Source organism: Rhinoderma darwinii, chromosome 8, assembly GCF_050947455.1.
Source record: "Rhinoderma darwinii isolate aRhiDar2 chromosome 8, aRhiDar2.hap1, whole genome shotgun sequence".
Classification (NCBI taxonomy): domain Eukaryota; kingdom Metazoa; phylum Chordata; class Amphibia; order Anura; family Rhinodermatidae; genus Rhinoderma; species Rhinoderma darwinii.
Genome location: NC_134694.1, coordinates 26477074 through 26498228, shown reverse-complemented (window position 1 = coordinate 26498228; position 21155 = coordinate 26477074). Strand labels below are relative to the sequence as shown.

The following is a 21155-nucleotide window of genomic DNA, read 5'->3' as shown; positions in this document are numbered from 1 at the left end:
CATGTGGTAAAGCAACCTCATTTCTTTATGCTGAAAAATTGGCGAAGACACACTCGCTCTAGTGTGCTCAAACAATCCCCCCTCCTTTCTCCTGGCTAGTGCCAGGAGAAAGGAGGGGGTTGAATGTTCAAACCTCCTACACTGTGTGCCACCATTTTTTGAGAGAATGCACAGTGTAGGAGGATTAGATACAGTGGTAATCAGACAATATAACACGAACATACACACAAATCACATACACAAACATAACTTACCTGCTCCTGCCGCCGCCGCTGGAGCTGCCTCCGCTCCAAGTCCTTGCTTCTGAACATATGGACGGAAGCCGCAACCGGAAGTAGTCATCTTACTGTCCAGCCGCGGCTTCCGGTCCACATGAAAATGGCACCGGATGTCGCTCAGCCAAAGACCTTCCTTTTGGACTGTGTGGGAGCGGCTCATGCGGCGTTCCCACACAGACGGTGTACGCTATAGTAAATGGAACGGCTCCCGTTCGCATTCTCTATGGGGATGTATGTGCCATATTCCATCTCTGTATGTGTCGTTAATCGACACATACAGAGATGAAAAAAAAAATGGCAGCCCCCATAGAGAAGTAAAAGAAAGAAAAAAGTACAACACAAAAACACAAATAAATTAAAAAAATGTAATGACATACTAAAAGCAATAACATATAAAAAAAAAATTTTCGTGACAGCTTCCCTTTAATGCACATACATACTGTATCTTTAAACATTATATTTCCTTCTCTTTGTTTGTCAAAATGAAATATATAGAGCACAAATATGGCTGTTATATATCTATTGTACCTCTTTAGTGCTCTTTGCTTTACTATGGTTTTTAGTGTGGCCGGATTTTTGCTGTCCCTGTGTTTTCAGCAATGACATGTTGAGAACAGTGATTCTTTTCCTGATTAAAATGTTCTTAATTCTGTAAGATCATGATTTTAATATAATAGATAGTTTGATCCTACAGAGCAAGTGTTGGCTACGTGACCATCTTTTATGTGCTTCCCCCTGTCTACCATCTCCTAATCTTATTGTGAACATTAACTTCATGTATAGCTATGGACGTGTTCTTTATTCTCATTAGTATGTATAGTGTTTCTCATGCATTTTTATTTGTACAATCAACAAAAATTTGCCGTGGGACATGATTCAACGTTGTTGGGGGTTTGTGGGTCGGTCGGTACCATCTTCAGTACTACTTTGGAACCACCATTGATTTTAATGGTGCTTTTTGTACATGTGTGATAAGATATCATTATCATCAGTTGAGCTTCTAAAGAAGTGTTTTGATGGAGATTCAGAATTAAAAAACCTCTAACCAGGCAGTGCTGAAGTGGTTTGGATGCTTTATTGAAGGCTGTAGCCTCTTTGTTCCAGGAATTAGTTGCTTGGACCTCAACATTGGGCATGTCAGATGGCAACTGTGGAATTCCCCAGTAGTTTCCATAAATAATTTGTATAGGTACTTTCAAATGTGTGTCCTATGTTGTTCATTGTTTTTTTTTATCATTACTTACAGTCTATAAAAACTCTAATGGCTACCCTGTGTTCTCCTCGTGGAAGTCCCTATAAGCTTAGGACCTCCTCGGCCAGTGTTTCATATGATGGAAGGCCTTGGGTTGTCTCTCCAGCTCAAGCTCTCAATTCTCCACTGGCCAATGGACCTAATGACAAAGAGGTTATGCAGAACCTAAACAATCGGCTTGCCAGTTACTTGGAGAAGGTTTGTGCCCTGGAAAAATCAAATAAACAATTGGAGATCCAAATTCGAGAGAAATTATCAGAGGACACTGCAGTGAAGAAAGATTACAGCGATTACTTCACTCTGATCAATACCCTCAGAAAGCAGGTGAGACATGAGGAAGACTCGCTATGATGCACATAATATTATGGCTCAGTATAGAGATAGCAAGGGTTTTTATTGGGAGGTTCAACAAAGAAATGGTCCAAGGAATGGCAGTAACGCTTCACACATTCTTTGATCAAAATCTTTGCACCTTTTCCAGAAAAAAATCCCTTTCCAAAATATGAAAAAGCTTATTTTGCCCTCACAGTTCCATCAAGGCAATGTTTCCCTGGATTACCATAAGTTTCTCAGTACAATGTATTCCACATTACATGGTACAATTTAAAAATTCAACTTTTGCTGCAAAAACCAAAGTCCTCAAATGACTAGATCAGCTGAAAAATAAAAAAGTTATGGCACTTGGCATGCATAGAGGGGAAAACAAAAATTAAAAAATGAAAACTGGCTGCAGCAGGTTAGGGTTAAAACTATGTCTATACTGTGACTTTGGTACTGTGTGTCAGAAAAAAAACCTCTACCCAAGATATGATAAAACTTTTTAACCTCTTTAGATTATAAAACAAAATGGTATTCAAGGGGGGAAACTTACATTAAAGCTCCTGGCCCCGTTTCAAACTGTATACAGGGGCCCCTCAACCATCATATTTCATTTATAGGACTGGTGTTCTCTAATGTGCCTGTGGAATCAGGTTTGAATGCAACCTCTGCACCCTCTATAGCTACTTAAAGGGTAACTAAACTTTCAAAACCTTCTGACATGTTATGCTGACATGTCATAGGTTTTGATCGGTGGGGGTGTGAGCACTGAGACCCCTACCGATTGATAAAAGGAAGCGGCAGAAGCGATCGGGTGAACACTGGGCTGCTTCGTTTCTGATCGGCTTTTCTTGGAAAACCGAGCAGTTGTTGTATGGGTTCATAGACTTTCTATTGAGCCCATACACCAATTGCTTAGCTTTCTGAGAAAAGCCGATCAGAAACCAGGCGGCTCAGTGCTCGCCCGAGTGCTTCTGCGGCTTCGTTTTAGCAATCGGTAGGCATCTTAGTGCTCTGACCCCCACCGATCAAAACTTCTGACATGTCACTACTACATGTCAGAAGTTTTTTTAAAGTTGAGTTACCCTTTAACTGTATATCCATAGATAGACATAAAATCTCTTCTAAAATTAACATTGCCACAGAACAATAATCAGGGTCTGGAAGCAAATGTTTAACAGAAACCCATTTCTATACAAACGAAAAAACGTATACACCCCTGAGTTCCTAAGGTGACAAAACAAACAGTAACTTGCCCTAAAACGTGAATTTATCTCTATTTACTAAGGATTGTGTGTATTGTTAGAAAATTCCGACAAATATTTCACTGTGTTATAGGTGTTTTGCACACAATACGATAAACTCTGACTCTTGCGACTCTTTAAAAACGTTTAACCAGTTACATATATCAGCTAATGTGTCAATATATCACACACTACAATAACCGAGAGTTGGTTAGACTTCAGTTAAATAGGAGTGTATACATCTTTCAGTCCATTAGTTTACTTTAATCTACTGCTTTATGGTATGTTTGCACTAACAACAAGAGGTGTGTATATTCCATTATGTGTCCATACCTATCATTTAACCCCTTAGTGACCAGCCTATTTTAGGCCCTAATGACCAAGCTATTTTATTCGTTTTTCTATAGTGGCATTCAAAGAGCTATAACGTTCTTATTTTTTCATCTACATAGCTGTATGAGGACTTGTTTTTTGCGGGATTAGTTGTACTTTTTAATAGCACCATTTTTGGGTACATATAATTTTTATATTAACTTTTATTAACCTTTTTGGGGGGGATTATAAAAAAAAACTGAAATTCCGCCATTGTTCTATGCGTTTTTAAATTGACGCCGTTCACTGTGCGACGTAATTAACATGTTACCTTTATTCTATGGGTCGGTACGATTACGGCGATACCACATATGTAGAGGTTTTTTTATGTTTTACGACTTTTGCACAATAAAAACACTTTTGAACTAAAATTATTTGCTTTTGCATCGTCGCTTTCCAAGAGCCGTAATTTTTTTATTTTTCCATCAATGTAGTGATTTTTTGGGCTTGTTTTCTGCGGGACAAGACGTAGTTTTGATTGGTACTGTTTTGGGGTGCGTGGGACTTATTGATTCATTTTTATTATGACTTTTTTGGGGGGCAATGGAAAAAAATTGCAATTTCGCCATGGTTTTTTGCGTTTTTTTTTTACGGTGTTCACTTTGCGGTTTAAATTACATATTAACTTTATTAATGGAGTCATTACGGTCGCGGCGATACCACATATGTGTACTTTTTTTTTTTTTTTACACTTTTACTAAATAAAACCACTTTTTATGGGAAAAAATGGTTTTATTTATTTTTTTACTGTACTTTTTATTAATAATCTTTATTTCACTTTGATGACTGATTTTATTAGTCCCACTAGGGGACTTTACTGTGCGATGTTCCGATCGCTGCTATAATGCTCTGGTATACTTCGTATACCAGAGCATTATTGCCTGTCAGTGTAAATCTGACAGGCAATCTGTTAGGACGTGCCTCCGGCGCGTCCTAACAGGAATATGTCCAGGGCAGACCTGGGGGCTTTTATCAGGCCCCCGGCTGCCATGACACCCCATCGGAGACCCGCGATTTCATTCGCGGGCCGCCGATGGGTGACAGAGGGAGCGCACTCCCTCTGTAAACAAAGTTAAATGCCGCGGTCGCTATTGACGGCGGCATTTAACGGGTTAAACGGCCGCGATCGAAGTAAACTTCGATCGCGGGCGTTGGAGCAGGAGCTCAGCTGTCATCAGACAGCAGAGCCCCGGCTCATGCCTGCACGGGAGACCCGTGCAGGACTTAGACTAGGCTGACGTGAAAAGGCGTCAGCCTAGCCTAAAGCCCATTAGTGACCGATGTGAAAAGGCGTATTAGTGGTCACTAAGGGGTTAAAACCTGAAGTGCACACAGAATATCCGTTTTAATTTCATAACATTTAACTTATTATTCATTGATTCATTTAGGAAGATGTGAAAGTATAATTTCAGACAAAAAATGAATATTCCATTTTGCCCTAATTAGGGTAAATCTACCACCCCAAAAGTTTACTTACCTGATTTGCCATAGAGCAGAGATTTTGGGGACTCTTCCTGCCTGCCTCCTTTATGACACAGTCCTCTCAGGACATGCATGAAGAAGTGGTATGGTCCACTTGGTCATCTGTATAATTACACAATCCCTATGCTTGTTATTATTAAGAATAGAGAATTCCTTTAAAGCAGTTCATAGGTAACATCATTGGGCTTCACGTCATGGGATCCCAGGAAATTACATGACATCATCGGGCTTTACGTCATGGTATCCCAGGAAATGACATAGGGCATTCCAAGTATAGAGATGTGGTGTCTTCATGAGGCTACTAGTAGAAATGGTTCTATAGGAGAATATATCTGTAAGGCTGGAGCTAGACAAAAACGTTCTTTTGTAGTGAGTGATAAATCGCTGTCTATACGAATGTATTCGGCTAGAGCTAATTATCTCACTAGAAAAAAATGTCCGTGATATCGCCGTGACAAAGCGCTGTCGATAGGAATGCATTAAGTAGACTCAAAGTGTGTTCAAAATCGCTCCAAACAAGTTGTGTAGCTCTGAAATCCCAACTTGTCCTCTTTTAAGGCCTAGTCTGGGTCGGTCGTAGAAGGACCATATGGCCCATACTTGGTCTTGCAAACTCAGATACACATTTCCTTTTTCTCCTTCCCCTCCCTCCCTTTTTTTTTTCTCCTCCCTCTCTCTCTCTCTCTCTTTCATGCTCCTCTCTACTTTTTATTCTCGATCTCTCATTTCATGTCTGTATTCTCTATTGTACAGGTCATTTCTTAGGTTACTATGTTCATTCCCAGGTGAGGTGGTTCTGAGGTGATGGATTTACCACGGATTTGCGTCTACTGGTTGGATGCACAATGTAGGCTTCTGTTTTGACCACAAGAAAGTTGCCCAAATAGTGAATGTTTTCGAGCTATTTATTTTGCTGTTTGAATTTAATGATGTCACTATTTTATTTTTCATTTTTTCCTGTATACTTTGTTGTGAAATTTAATAAAAATCAGATTATGTAAAAATCTAGAAATAAAATCGCTAGCAAATCTCTTGACTGGAGCAATTTTAAGGAGATTTTCAAGCCACTCATTGCCTTCCTATGGACAGCGATTTATCACCATCATTTTTTTGTAGTGGGATCATTAGCTCTAGCCTAATGCATTCCTAAGGACAGCGATTTATCGCTCACTACGAAGCAAAAGTCTAGGTCTAATCCCAGCCTAAAAAAGCATGTAATAGAGCATGGCAAAAATTATTTTCTAATGGAATTCGTGAGTATAATCCGAGACACATGGAGCTACAGGGTAGGCAAATATAATTCTATAATTGTCATATTTGGGATCCATGTGACATGGGTTTCTGGAAAACGCTTGTGTTCATAAGCCTAGTTCCAGGACAGATCACCACGCCACTTATGAATATTATTTTTTATTTCTATAACATTTACATATTATGTATAACATTTACATATTACACAATAAGTGGGTAGGACAGTGAAATAGAAGGTGGAGAAAATAGAGAACATCACTTTACCGGTCCTTAACCCTTAGTACATAATCCGTACTATTAAAGCGCACCGATCGCGTGGGCACTGCCACTGTTCCTATGCGATCAGGAGCAAGACAATGGCAGTAATAACACAGCGGATGTCCTGCTCTAGTGGCGGAGATCATACAAGGGAAAAAGCAAAGGGGGGACCCCCCTTTGTGCCACAGGGATACATTGCTTACTGATAATAGTCCTGTTAAATGTTATAAAGTATAATTAGCATTAGTCATAACTACTATGGTGCATAACAATGTGTGAAGGTGGTAGTCAGCTCCGATTAGTACTCTTCACACAACAGGACATATCATGCACTTACATTTCCAGCTAGTTTTTGGTTTAGGAGGAAACGTTCCTTAAAAGATCAAACTGTGAATTTCTAATTCTTTTAGATTACAGATTCAATCTCTGATAATACAAATCTTCTATTGGCTATTGATAACAGCAAACTGGCTGCAGATGACTTCAAGGAGAAGTAAGTATAGGATGTCTGTACCTATAAGCAGACGATGCACCCGAAGATATCTCAATGACACGTGTGACATCCTACTGTTCTACTGGTTTCTATGAGAATTGCATAGTTGCAAGGAGACTTTTTTACATGTTTGATCAGAAACTCGCTATAGCTTCCAATTAATAATTGTCAGACTGGTCTAGACTAAAATACCAAAATGTGGGTGGCCAGTTTGGGAGCCTTATAGGAATTCTAACACGCTATAGCTACCTTTTTGTCAACACTGCTAAGTTAAATGGCTAGTTCCAAAAATGAAGACACTATATACAGTATTCATGTATACTGAGCGGAAATTATATGATAATTCTATATATCACAGCCGTCTAACTTCCTTTTGGAAGCCACAATAATGGCTAGGTGCTGTTCAGGAGCCTCAATCATGGAAGCATAGCATGTGACAGTAAAATTTTCATTTGTAAGTCCACCCTTCCAAAACCAACCCTCTTTATCTCAATATGGTCTTCCAAGAATTCGTTATGCCAATGACGTTTACATTGTTCCAAGTTATAGTGCTCACAGCAGACTGACCCATATACAGTGGTGCCAACCTGCAGATATTCCAAATTTCAATGTGCATAGCACAGACAGAATATGATTGTCAGCACCAAAGATCCCAACAGTTGTACCTACAAATAGCAGAGAATATAAAATAGTTGCATAACGTGCCCACTGAGTAATTATTGCTATAACAATGCCCTTACAAATGTGCCAGCCACGGTGCCCCATAATACAACACAGTTATCTTCTCTAAGTTCCTGCACTATTCTCTACTTTAAAAACAGGATTTAAGATTTTTACACCGGCCGACAGTCAGCCGGTGCAGCAAGCGCCGATCAACGAGACATCGTTGATCGGCGATCATTTGCTCCGGTCACAAGGAGCTATGGATGGGGATGAGTGTTCGTTACTCCGATTTCTCGTCCCCATACATTATTATCATGTCGGCAGCGCGTCTTTCTGTTTACACAGGGAGATGTGATACCGACAACGTTAATATTTAACTTTTTAAAACGATACGACCAGCAGATGACCGAGCATTTGCTCGATCATCTGCTGATCGCTGCCCTTTTTACACAGGGCAATTATCAGCGGCTAGCGTTATGAACGCTCGTCTGCCCGAAAATCGCCCAGTGTAAACCCCCCTGCTCCAGAGTCCAGTGGCGGCGATATTACACCACTCCATCTGACGCTTGGCATTGTGCTTGGTGATGTAAGGCTTGCATGCTGCTTCTCGGCCATGGAAACACATGCCATGAAGCTCTCAGCATTCTGCATCTCAGCCCTCTGCGATCCCGCTCTGTAACTTTGCGTTGTCTGCCACTTAGTGGTTGAGTTGCTGTGGTTCCTAAACGCTTCCACTTTACAATGATACCACTCACGATTAATGGTGAAATATCTAGGAGGGGAGAAAATTCATGAACTGATGCAGCAGTACCATCCTATTACAGGACCACGCTGGAATTCAATGAGCTCCGCTAACGCCCCATTCTTTCACAAGTGTTTGTAAAGGCGACTGCATGGCGAGGTGCAGGATTTTATACACATGTGGCAATGAGACTGAATGAAACACCTGAATTCAATGATAAAGAGATGTGTCTCAATACTTTTGTCCGTCTAGTGTGTGTATATACCTATTATTATGACCTATTTTGTATAGTATACAGCCGCCTTTGTCAATTCTACAATGTCTTTTTTTTTTTACTTTACCTTGTCTCTATGGCCTCAAACAGGTAGAATATATTATAATATATTAATTGTATAAGTTCATAGCAGAAATAGTGGAACTAAGCTTCTTTTAATGACAGTATCATAAGTAAATTAACTCCGTAATAAACAAGCCATAACGTAAGAAGACTTGCCTAATTAGGGTAAATTTATTTTAATCCTAATAAAGTATGCCTTGAAGTAATGATAATGTGCACAGCTCTGCATTATACCTTGACAATGAATACAAACATTGTAATTTTTATTAGGTGGAACACAGAATCTGCCTTTCGTCAGGCTGTGGAACGGGATAGCAACTCGCTGCGAAAAGCAAAGGACGATCATGTCATTGTTAATGACAGCCTGAGAGCAGATGTAGACAGCCTACAGGGTCAGCTTCTGACTTTAAAGAATGACCACAAACAGGTACTATTAATAATTTACTAAAATACATTCCATCTAGTCCTATTAGAGGTGGATTGTTAAACAAAATATTCTTTGACTACTGGAGCAATAAAGTGTAAAGTTAATGTCCAACCTTTGGACGCCATTTTTAAAAAAACAATCTAATGCTATGTTCACACGGGGTATTTTGCCGAGTTTTTGGACGCGGAAACCGCGTCGCAAAACTCGGCAGAAACGGCCCGAGAACGCCTCCCATTGATTTCAATGGGAGGCGTCGGCATTATTTTCCCGCGAGCAGTAAAACTGCCTCGCGGGAAAAAGAAGCGACATGCCCTATCTTCGGGCGCTTCCGCCTCCGACCTCCCATTGACTTCAATGGGAGGCAGGAGAAAGCGTATTTATCGCTGTTTTATGCCCGCAGCGCTCAATGGCCGCGGGCGAAAAACGGCGCGATAATTGCAGCGAAAATCGGCGTGCAGGGAGAGGAATATCTGCCTCAAAGTTCCAAACGGAATTTTGAGGCAGATATTCCTCCCCCAAAATACTCTGTGTGAACATAGCCTAAATATGTCTATAACTGTTTGCTGATTATTTTCTTCATATATCTTTTTATGAGTTCCCTGCATAGCCATTCTGTTTGCTGATTATCTGCAGACTGTTTGCTGATTGTCTGCAGTCACCACGGGGGAGCTTAGGGGCTTTACTGCATACTATTTATACATTGAACATAACTGCACAGAGTATGCTCCAAAGCTCCCCCTAGTGGCACTTACAAGAAGACAGAATTGTATAATTTAACACTATGCTGGGAATTTGGAGCTCCGTATCGGGAAAATGGAGCTCTGACTGCTTTGATGATATATTATGAAATGAATCAGCACAAAATTTTAGACCTAAAAATGAAATGATGTTAAAAAGTGGAGATTCACTTTAAAGGGAAAATCCAGTCTCATTGGAGAAGTCAATGGTAATTGTTAATTCAGTTGAATATGACCTGACATCAATTATTTAATGCAGGATCTTGCTGATCTCAGAGAAAAACTAGACAATGGAAAAGTTGAAGTTGCTGTTGATGCAGTTCAAGGTCCTGACCTCACGTCTATTTTGTCCGAAGTTCGTGCACAGTATGAGGATATAATAGAAAGAAATAAGCAGGAGGCAGATGATCTGTTCCAGACTCAGGTATAATTGATAAAGTGCTATTAACTAAATACCATATCCGTCAGTTTATATGACTTCGGTATGGACGGCACCTCACCGATGCCGATGGTGATTGACTGCCGCAGTTACGTGTCTAGTAGGACACGTCATTGTCCTATTCTTTTGGGATGTAATGTGTCACTTGTTTTATAGCATGAAGCAGTCACCCTGCAACTCGCAAAGGACGACGAAGAGATTAGAAAGGCACAAGATGATGTACGAGAGAAGCGAGCCGTGTTACAGGGACTGCAGCTGGAATTAGAAACTGCAGGAAACCAGGTGATTATCAATGGTTTATATATCGACACGCAGGCAATTGTTACAGTGTTAAACTTTTCCAGGCATAAAAAAAAGAATTAAAAAACAAATAAAATAAATAAACTATTGTCAAATAATGGTACAAATGATAAATGGGAAATCTTAAAATCTACTTCGTATAATTATACTGCAAAATTTATTCCTATAGGTAACAAGTATAAACGACTAAAATTATGCAAATACGCGTGGCAAAACCCCACATAATATGCATCGTGTGCATTGACCTTAACACTAAATGCACACGAACGTATTTTTGCAGCCGCAATTCACTTGCAAATCTGCGGGTGAATTGCAGCCCCATTCATTTCAATGGGCCCATGCACACGACCTTGGTTTCCACGGTCCGTGCATGGCCCAGGTGCCTGGACCGCAAAAAGCACGGACATGTCTTATTACGGCCGTGTCTTCTTTCACACATGTCTTAATGCACGCGGCCATGTGCGTGGCCCGAGAATTGCGGGCAGCTCGCGGGTGACACTCTGTGGCCGTACGAGCCGCAAATCACGGCCGTGCACACCACTACGGTCGTGTGCATGAGGCCTTAGGGTATGTTCACACGCTTAGCAAAAACCGGCTGTAAAATACAGAGCTGCTTTCACGGCCATTTTTTTACGGACATTTTTGGAGCTGTTTTTCTATTGAGACAATGAAAAATGGCTCAAAAAACGGCTCAAGAAGTGACACGCACTTCTTTTTTACGGGGCATTTTGTTTACACACCGTTTCTACAAACAATGCGTAAAAAACGCCCCGTGGTTACCAAACGCTGTTGAAATCAATGGGCAGATGTTTGGAGGCGTTCAGCCGCCGAATTTTAAGCCGTTTTTTGGGGGGGCGTTTACGGCCTGAAAAACATATGAAAATAGGCAGTGTGAACATACCCTAAGGCTGGGTTCCCACAGGATGGATACACTGCGTATAAATCACGCAGCGTGTCTGACCTGGAACCCGCAGTACATTCCATCTGAAAAATCTCACCACATTGTGGTACAATTTTTCGGACGGAAATTCAGCCGCGGAGGAAAGCCGTTCATACTTACCCCCTCCCTCCTCTGACGTCCGCTCCGGTCTAAGGTTATTTTCACATGCAGATTCAAAAACAGCTGAAAATTACGGAGCTGTTTTCAGAGAAAATAGCCTCTGATTTTCAGCTGTTTTTGTAGCTAAGGCTGGGTTCACACGACCATGTTACGTCCGTAATGAACGGAACGTATTTCGGCCGCAAGTCCCAGACCGAACACACTGCAGGGAGCCGGGCTCCTAGCATCATAGTTATATACGAGTCCCTGCCTCTCCGTGGAACTACTGTCCCGTACTGAAAACATAATTACAGTAGGGGACAGTTGTCCTGCAGCGAGGCAGGGACTCCTAGGGTCGTAGATAACTATGATGCTAGGAGCCCGGCTCCCTGCACTGTGTTCGGTCCGGGATTAGCGGCCGAAATATGTTCCGTCCATTACGGACGTAACATGGTCATGTGAACCCAGCCTAAGTGTATGTTCACACGGGCTATTTTAAGGCATTTTTCGGGCCGTAAACGCCCCGAAAAACGGCTAAAAATGCGGGGGCTGAATGCCTCCAAACATCTGCCCATTGATTTCAATGGGAAAAAACTGCGTTCCGTTCCCACATAAATAAACGCCTTGTAAAAAGAAGTGTATGTCACTTCTTGAGCCGTTTTTGGAGCAGTTTTATTATTGACTAAATAGAAAAACAGCTCCAAAAACGGCCGTAAAAAACGCCGCAAAAAACGCAAGTTGCTTAAAAAACGTCAGAAAATATGGAGCTGTTTTTAAGGGAAAACAGCTCCTGATTTTCAGACATTTTTTAAGCAACTCGCGTTTTTCGCTGCATTTTTTACGTTTTTGGAGCTGTTTTTCTATAGAGTCAATGAAAAACGGCCGCGTAAAGAAAAGCCTTGTCGGAACAGAAAGCCGTCTGCTTCTGATTTTTCTGCCGTTTTTCGTCCGTTTACGGCCTGAAAAACAGCCGAAAATCGGCCGAAAATAAGCCGTGTGAACATACCCTTAGCGTGTGAACATAGCCTTAGGGTATGTTCACACGCAGAGTCAAAAACTTCTCAAAATACGGAGCTGCTTTCAAGAGAAAACAGCTCCTGATTTTCAGACGTTTTTTGTGCCACTCGCGATTTACGCTGCGTTTTTCGCAGCGTTTTTTACGGCGGTTTTGGAGCTTTTTTCAATAGAGTCTATGGAAAACGGCTCAAAAAACATCCCAAGAAGTGTCCTGCACTTCTTTTTCACGGCCGTTTTTTACGCGTAAAAAACGCCGTTTTCCCATTGAAGTCAATGGGCAGATGTTTGGAGGCGTTCTGCTTCCGATTTTTCGGCCATTTTTGGGAGTTTACGGCCCAAAAAACGGCCGTGTGAACATATCCTAAGGCCCTGTTCACACAGAGTATTTTGACAAGCTTTTTGGCACGGAAACCGCTCCAGAAAACTCGTCAAAAACCGGCCGAAAATGCCTCCCATTGATTTCAATGGGAGGCGGGGCGGTTTTCTCTATCTTTGCGCGTTTACGCCTCTGACCTCCCATTGACATCAATGGGAGGCAGAGAAAGCGTATTTCGCTGAGTTTTTTGCCAGTAGCACTCAATGGGCGCGAGCGAAAAACGTTGCGAAAAACGCGGCAAAAATCGAGCAGGAAGGACAAAATCTGCTTCAAAATCCCAAACGGAAAGCAGAATTTTCCTCCTGCAAAAATCTCTGTGTGAACAGGGCCTAAAAATGAAGCTTCTTTTAATTTGAAGCTTCTTTTGAGGCGTTTTTCAAAGTGTTCAATGGAAAATCAGCTCCAAAAAATTCCTCAAGAAGTGACATGCTACTTACCGTTTTTTAAAACAGCGACGTAAAATGACGCCCCGTATGAACTAAATGCCGTTTTTCCCATTGATTTCAATAGGCAGCTTTTTTATAGGCGTTCAGCTACCGATTTTTCAGGCGTGTTTCGAGGCGTTTACGCGTAAACAAAGTGTGTGAACATAAGACTGTGTTCACACTCTAAATGAAAAACGGTTGTAAAATACGGAGCTGTTTTCAAGGAAAAACAGCCTCTGATTTTCAGCCGTTTTTTAAGCATTAAACGTTTTTTGATCCGTTTTTTGTGGCCGTTTTTTAAGCTGTTTTTCTATTGACCCAATGAAAAATGGCTCCAAAAAAGGCGAAAAAACTGGCATGCACTTCTTTTTACAGGTCGGTTTTTTTCAAACAGCAGCGTAAAAAAAACGCTCCATCTGAACGAAACGCTGTTTTTCCCATTGAAATGAATGGGCAGATGTTTGCAGGTGTGCCTCTTCCGTCTTTCAGCCGCTTTTTGGGATGTTTACGGCCCGAAAAACGGCTGAAAATAAGCTGTGTGAACATACCCTGACAGGTCAACGAGCTCAGGTTGGTGACTCACCACAAGTTGATATAAGCAGCTCCATGACATGAAGGTTAAAGTATCAGCCCTGTAGATGGAAGTGCTGGGCTGAAAATAACAAGAGAGCACAAACCATAGACACAATATAAGCAATATTATTATTTTTCCATCTGTCTTTCCCCCTCCTCCTTTTTTATTTTCATTTTCATTTTTATTTTATTTCTTTATTTAGCTTTATTTATTTTATGTTTATATTTATTATTTTCTCTTTTTTCTTTTTCTCTCTCCTCTTTCCCCTTTTTTCTTTTTTCCTTTTGGACGGCACCTAACAGGGTGAGGGTCAAAAGCTTAATCAAACATGTCTGATTATTTGTAGTTCATTTCGCCTCTGCAAGGGCTAATTGAATTGATGTTTAAAGTAGGCTGTTCATTGGCCGCTTCTACATTTAAATGATTGCTCTATATTTACCTTGCAATACAACGATGTGAAGAAGTCACGTGGTGACGAAACGCGTCAGCGTACGTAGCTTACATTTTGACAGCGAATGCCCTTTGTTTGCCAGGGTTGTCTCTGTCCATTCCTCTATATAAATGTACCTATTCCTGGGCGGCACCGTACTAATTGTACTGTACTCTGGAGGGTTTTGTGAGATTTTCTCGTTTTCTTTGAATTTGAGACTTAGCATTTGGTTTTATCACTCCTGCTACTCACGGGAGTAATACCTATAATTCTCGACGGAATTATGATTTAATAATACACATCAGTTGAACATTTTCCTCTGACATATCTGTAAATAATATTTTGTATAAACATCACATGTAATCTTTTTCTGCAGATGTAGTAAGTTCCTTTTCATGTGTTAATCACTGTGGTATTATCATGAATTATGTAGCCCCCTACTATAAATTCTATAAAATATTAACAGGAAAGGCATAACTTGAAGTTCCTGGACCCCAATACAAAATCTATAACAGGGCTCCCACCTACCATACATCATTTATAATACTAGTGTCTTATATTGCGGCTGAGGGGCTTTCGGGCCCCCTCAGGCTCAGGGCCCGGGTGTGACTGCTACCTCTGCACCTCTTATAGCTACGTCCCTGATTAGCAGTCTCTTTAGGCCATGTTCAGACGTGACAGAATTTTTCCGCTGCAAATGTTGGTGCAGATTCGGGTTTCGAATTGCTGTTGAATTCCGCTGCGGACAGTCCGCAATGGAATTCTTCAGCAGCCGTTTTTCACATTTCTTTCTATACATTTTTAGGAAACTTAGTTCAGACGTTGCGAAAAATAACTGTGCAGCATTTAGGCTGCGGTGCAGAATATTCCCTTCGCAGCATGCACATTACGTGCGGAGAAAAATGCGGAATTTCACTGCGGATTTCAGCCTTTGCAATGCAAAAACTGAAATCTATGGCAAGTGCGCTAAGATATCCGCAACGTCTGATTTACCTGTCAAATATGCAAATGTTGGTGCAGATTCGTTGCATAATTGCCCCGAGTCTGCACCAACATTTGCAGCGGAAAAATTCCGCCACGTCTGAACAAGGCCTAACTTCTTCTCCGATATTATCCAATCAAATATACAAAGATCATTGTATTGTATTGCAGGTAAATGCTCTAAGGAGAGACCTTGATGAAACGGAGCTGCGGTACAAGAAAGAGCTGGACAGACTGCAGGAAAATATAAGTGTAGTAGAGCTGGAGTTTTCCGAGATACTAAAGACCATACAGAACAACAAACTGGAATATGAGGCATTGTGGAAGATCAAGGAGACTCTGGAAGCTGAAATCGCTGAGTACCGACGTCTACTGGAAGGGGAACCAGAGTAAGTGTTCGGTGGTGATGGATTGTGGCCTTTTATCAGCTCAATAAATAGGACACCTTGAGAATGTCACAAGCCCGTGTAATATGTAGCTCCCCCCTGTATACACAGGCCTTACATTCCTTCGCTGTCCTTGGTGTGTGGGAGCTTCAAGTTGACATTCATGTGAGTGTGAGATGTTCTACACAAATTCTCTCTCGCATTGTGGGAATATTTCACGGCTCAGATACTATTATGACAAGTTAGATTTAATATCGGAAAGTCTGCTTCCACACTACACTCCTATCAAACGGGAGGATTAATGGGATATCCAGCTTCAGACAGCGGCGTGTTTCTCCTGACTTGACCGACTTATACTAAAATGTGACCAACAGGACACAAGAAAAACTTGTATTTCTAGAATTGCTCTTATTATTGGGTTTGGTATATTTATATATTAGTGATTTCACATACAATGTTGTACATTCTCGTAGTTGTAATCAATAATTGTCAGAATTTATCAAAGTATTGATTTTTCTTTCCTAAAATATCTATCATGTTTTTCACTATTCTCTGCAATAAAATCCCTTTAAGTGAAAATCCCTGCTAAAACCCTCAGTAATAAACCGTAATCTGTGGGTGAACCTGGCAGCAAGTGCTCATTTTCTCTATAGCGCCACCGCTGGGAAAATGAAGCATTGCACAGTTCCAATTGAAAACAATGGTTTGACCATGTTATGCATGGACATGCTGCACCTCAACAGCAAGAGACACTTTTTGTACCTATTCTATATTAAAGAGGCTCTGTCACCACATTATAAGTGGCCTATCTTGTACATAATATGATCGGCGCTGTAATGTGGATTACAGCAGTTTTTTATTTAGGAAAACGATCCTTTTTGACGAAGTTATGACCTATTTTAGATTTATGCTAATTACTTTCTTAATGCCCAACTGGGCGTGTTTTACTCTTTAACCAAGTATTCGATAATTTATGTAACATGGTCTTTTGTATTGTATACCTGGTAAGAGAAAAAAAAACGTATAGTTTTAAAATGCTATTATATTATATTATTATTTCCGATGATACATTGTTTTGTGCTATGTACCCAGTAGTGTAGTGTCCTGTTGTGTTGTTTTTCAGATCATGGGTCTTAGGGCTTTACCTATCTCTAAATGAGTCCCTGAGGTGGAGGTTATAGACTTGTTCAGTCAGGGCTTTGACTTTCAGTGTTGCTCAGCAGTCAGGTCACATGAGAGGACTTTCTGCTGTTATATGTAGAGGTAACGCAAAGGACTGATCACAAGCATACTGGTCATTTCTTTATACTGTTTCGTTTGTACTAACACAGTTGTTCTTATTACTTTTCAGAGAGAAAATCATCACGCCTGAACCAAGACGTAAGTTAACTATTTACAAAAATTATATCAAATCTGAGTAAATATGTCTGCTTATTCATATAAAGAATTGGCTGCAAGCAGATTTATGTTCTGATGCTAGAACGTATGCGGTAAACTATATCCATGCGTAAATACTTTTGGAACAATTTCCTTAGGAAAATATGATCTGGACATAATTTGAACGTTTTAAATATTTGGTGTTTGCTTTGCCCCAAATGGTAAATTCTTATACAACTGTTGGTATTGCCACATTTGAAAACTTGCGGTATCGGAAGTTTTAGTCGGGGGAGGTTTGTGAGCTGGTACCCTCACAATTACTAGAATGTACATTATAGCTCTATTAAATCATATGGATTCACCATCAACATGGTATGGTGATTTTTCTATAAAGGAAGAGATTTAGTATCCCCTCATTCTAACCATCATATGTCCAAACTCACAGCCCGCCACAGATGGGCACACAGTGTTGTGGTATGGTGCATCTGTGATGCTCCAGATTCTCCCCTAGAAGCAAGGCACAGCATATTGCCTAGATACAAAATACATTAATACCAACTATTTGTGGGGGTAGAGCTCCAGTTTTATTTAAGACGGTGTGCAATCTGGACAACCCCTCCTTTGAAAGAAGCACCCTAGTGATTAGCGGATTGGCATGGACCCACATTGTCTAACAAGCTTTGAGTGGTGATACAAATGTATGGATGTATGGGTGACTATACACCAGTCAAGTCCACTAGAGCAGGAGCTGGAGCAGGTGTGGCTCGCCACTGTGGCTCGTAGATCATATATGCCATTGAGGATGTTTCACCAATATCCCTGAAAATGAACGCACTCTTACTTTGTTGGCTATGTGTTTTGAGCTTGTATTTCTTTTTACAGAACCAGATATCAGAACCAAAAAAATTGTGAAAACAGTCACACAGACACTCGTGGATGGGAAGATTATTGGTGAATCGAGCGAGGTGGAGGAATTTGAGCATGCTGAGAAAGAAAACAAATGAACCAGGTCCCCGGCTTCTTCCTCGAGATATGTCTTGCAGTTAAATGATTTATAGTACTATCATCATCAATCAATTTATAATTTTGGACAATGTTGGTTTATTTTCTTATGATGTTAATTGCCTTCTCACAGAGTCTAATATGTAGTTTATCTGCAGCAGGCTGACCTTTCTCTTTATTTGCAATGGCATAACCTAATTTCTACCCACTGCCTGCAAGAAAGATTAGGACTAGTCAGGTCTCCTGACATGTCTGTTTTAGGAAATACTTGTATTCCCTATTAATTAACAATTCTGAAACAGTTTTTCTTAGAACTCTGTGTTCTGCCATTCCTCTGTTGTTCTGCTAGAAATTTATTAACAAATTGACAACTTGCCAAAGGGGCGTGTCCAAAAACATTCTGGCACTGTCCGCTCTGATTTGACAGTGTCACAATGTACAGGGACACTCCTCAACTAATAATACTCTGTACTCAATTTATTCATACATTTCCTGGAGGAATAACAGAGGAACAGCACAATGCAGAGTCCCAAGAAAAGATGCACTAGAATTGTTATTTTATGGGGAATTAAAGTATTTACTAAAACAGACATTTCAAAAGTACTATCAGGTCCTCTTTAATGTAATTTTTTTAACAATGCCATAGTGAAAATCCCTGCTAAGAACCCCAGTAATAATCCATAATCTGTGGGTGAACCTGGCAGCAAGTGCTGTAGTGTTCCCATTTAAAGCATCTTTAGATTTTCATTTTCATATTGCATTGCCCCACATATAGCAGCCGATTGCTGGGGCTCCCAACAGCAAGACCACTGCCGTGATCCTTCTGAGAGAGGGAGACACAATCTGAACTGGGGTTGTCCAAATATATGAAGTAACTATACGAACCTAGTTACTCCAACTAGTTACTTTTTGTAGCTGCTAATTAGACCTGACAAGAAATATGGTGATATTTTGGGACTTTCCTTGGAGTTTCAGCTCAAATATAGTTCAAAATTCTTAACGTGCCCCTTTGGTGTCACCTTTAATAATATCAATACCTGCCTGTCTGCTCCAAGGAGAAGAGAAGGGAAAGACGAGAGGCATGGGTCAAGGAAACCCAATCCTTTATAGGGAAGATTATTTTTATTTTCAGTGGAGAATCAAGCTGTCCTTTCCAACTGCTAACCCAGTAGGCTGTTAAAGGCTATGTACACCTTTTGAAATCATATATATATAAAATTTCTATCAGTGTGTTTGGTGCAACTTTCAAAATACTTTTCTTGAAAATAATTTTTACTTTTTGGGATACAACTGTTTTGTATCCTGTATGCAGAGCAGCTGTATGTAGCGCTGAAACCTGTATCCGTCAGATCCGTGGGATGACGGGTTCAGTGACATGCAGAATCGAGCTGCTATCGATCACATCTATGTTCATAACTTAGATGGGATTGATAATAGGTGGATCCTGTGTGTCCTAGACACGCACCACCCGCTGACACTGAACCTCTCAGGGTATGTGCACACGTATGTGGCTTTTACGTCTGAAAAGATAGACTGTTTTCAGGAGAAAACAGCTCCGTCGTTTCAGACGTAAATGCTCCTCCTCGCATTATGCGAGGCGTCTTTGACGCCCGTAATCTTGAGCTGCTCTTCATTGACTTCAATGAAGAACGGCTCAAATTACGTTGCAAAGAAATGTCCTGCACTTCTTTGCCGAGGCAGTCAATTTACGCGTCGTCGTTTGACAGCTGTCAAACGACGACGCGTAAATGACAGGTCGTCGGCACAGTAAGTCGGCAAACCCATTCAAATAAATGGGCAGATGTTTGCAGACGTATTGTAGCCGTATTTTCAGACGTAAAACGAGGCATAATACGCCTCGTTTACGTCTGAAAATAGGTTGTGTGAACCCAGCCTCAGTCCCGCAGACCTGGTGGATTAAGGTCTAGTGCATGATACAGCTGCTGTGTATACAGGATACAAAGCAGCTGTCTCTCAAAAAGTAAATATAATTTCTAATAAAAAGTATTTTGAAAGTTGCACCAATGACACTGATAGAAACACACACACACACACACACACACATACACACACACACACACACACACACACACACACATATATAAATTATTTCAAAGGTGTACATAGGCTTCTACAAATAACACAGGTCATCTGAAATATGAATTGAAAGCGTATAGAATGTAATGTTATAATGGATCTGAATGTCTAAAACTGAAGAGAGTTTGTGAATTTAAGTATTTTGCGATTATTTTAGGCACATTTTTAAGTGCTAATATTTGTTGTGGAACCCTGGGATTTGTGAATATAAGCACTGTGCATGGCCATATTTTAGATTTAACTGAGTGTAATAAAAATCGATTTTTCTGCATCTGGACAACGATTCTTTTATAAACATTTAATAAAAATTGTTTCTGCTATTTATCAATATCTGTGTGGTCTACTAATTCATGAAAATAGTTTTGTGATGTTCAAGAGGAGTCTGGAAAGTCACAATACAGTGACATACTGTAGATCATGAAATGAATGCGCAGCGGATGGTGCAAAGTAAAAATTAAAATTTTCCACTGATATGCCATTTTAGTGCATAATATGCTGTGCCCAGTTTGTGCCACTGAAGACAAATACCTCATAAAATGTTAAGCGGGTTCTCCCGGGTATGGCGATGCCATATATGTGGGCGCTAACTGCTGTTTGGGCACGCTGCAGGGCTCAGAAGGGAGGAAGCGCCATTTGGCTTTTGGAGCGCAGATTTTGCTTGGTAGTTCTTCTGTTTGTGGTTTTGCTGGTATTTCAGTTTATAATGTGAGGGCGTATGTAATCTGTGCGGAGTACATCAGGGCATAATAAGAGGGTATAATAATGCGGTAAATAAATAATAATTCATAGATATATGGCCAGTGTCGCATTGATAAATGGTGCCCAATCTTATCTGCTTTTGGAACACTGCAAATTTTG

At 40.6% G+C, this 21155-nt stretch overlaps 1 protein-coding gene across 1 annotated transcript; it reads left to right on the top strand.

Moving 5' to 3' along the window:
• Positions 1-1530: 1530 nt before the first annotated feature.
• On the top strand, positions 1531-20625 carry LOC142658637 (keratin, type I cytoskeletal 18-like). The gene is made up of 8 exons (XM_075834224.1): positions 1531-1854; positions 6866-6948; positions 8961-9117; positions 10114-10278; positions 10450-10575; positions 15607-15824; positions 17173-17201; positions 18081-20625. Exons 1-8 carry the CDS (start codon positions 1540-1542, stop codon positions 18200-18202), a joined length of 1215 nt encoding a protein of 404 aa, XP_075690339.1. The 5' UTR covers positions 1531-1539; the 3' UTR covers positions 18203-20625.
• The last annotated feature ends 530 nt before the right edge of the window (positions 20626-21155 follow it).

Bases quoted from the DNA above. Each gene is read 5' to 3' on its own strand.
- LOC142658637 (XM_075834224.1), top strand. From the start codon at position 1,540: ATGGCTACCCTGTGTTCTCCTCGTGGAAGTCCCTATAAGCTTAGGACC. The intron at 1,855-6,865 runs GTGAGACATGAG...TAATTCTTTTAG, and splicing joins TCAATACCCTCAGAAAGCAG to ATTACAGATTCAATCTCTGA. The intron at 10,279-10,449 runs GTATAATTGATA...CTTGTTTTATAG, and splicing joins ATGATCTGTTCCAGACTCAG to CATGAAGCAGTCACCCTGCA.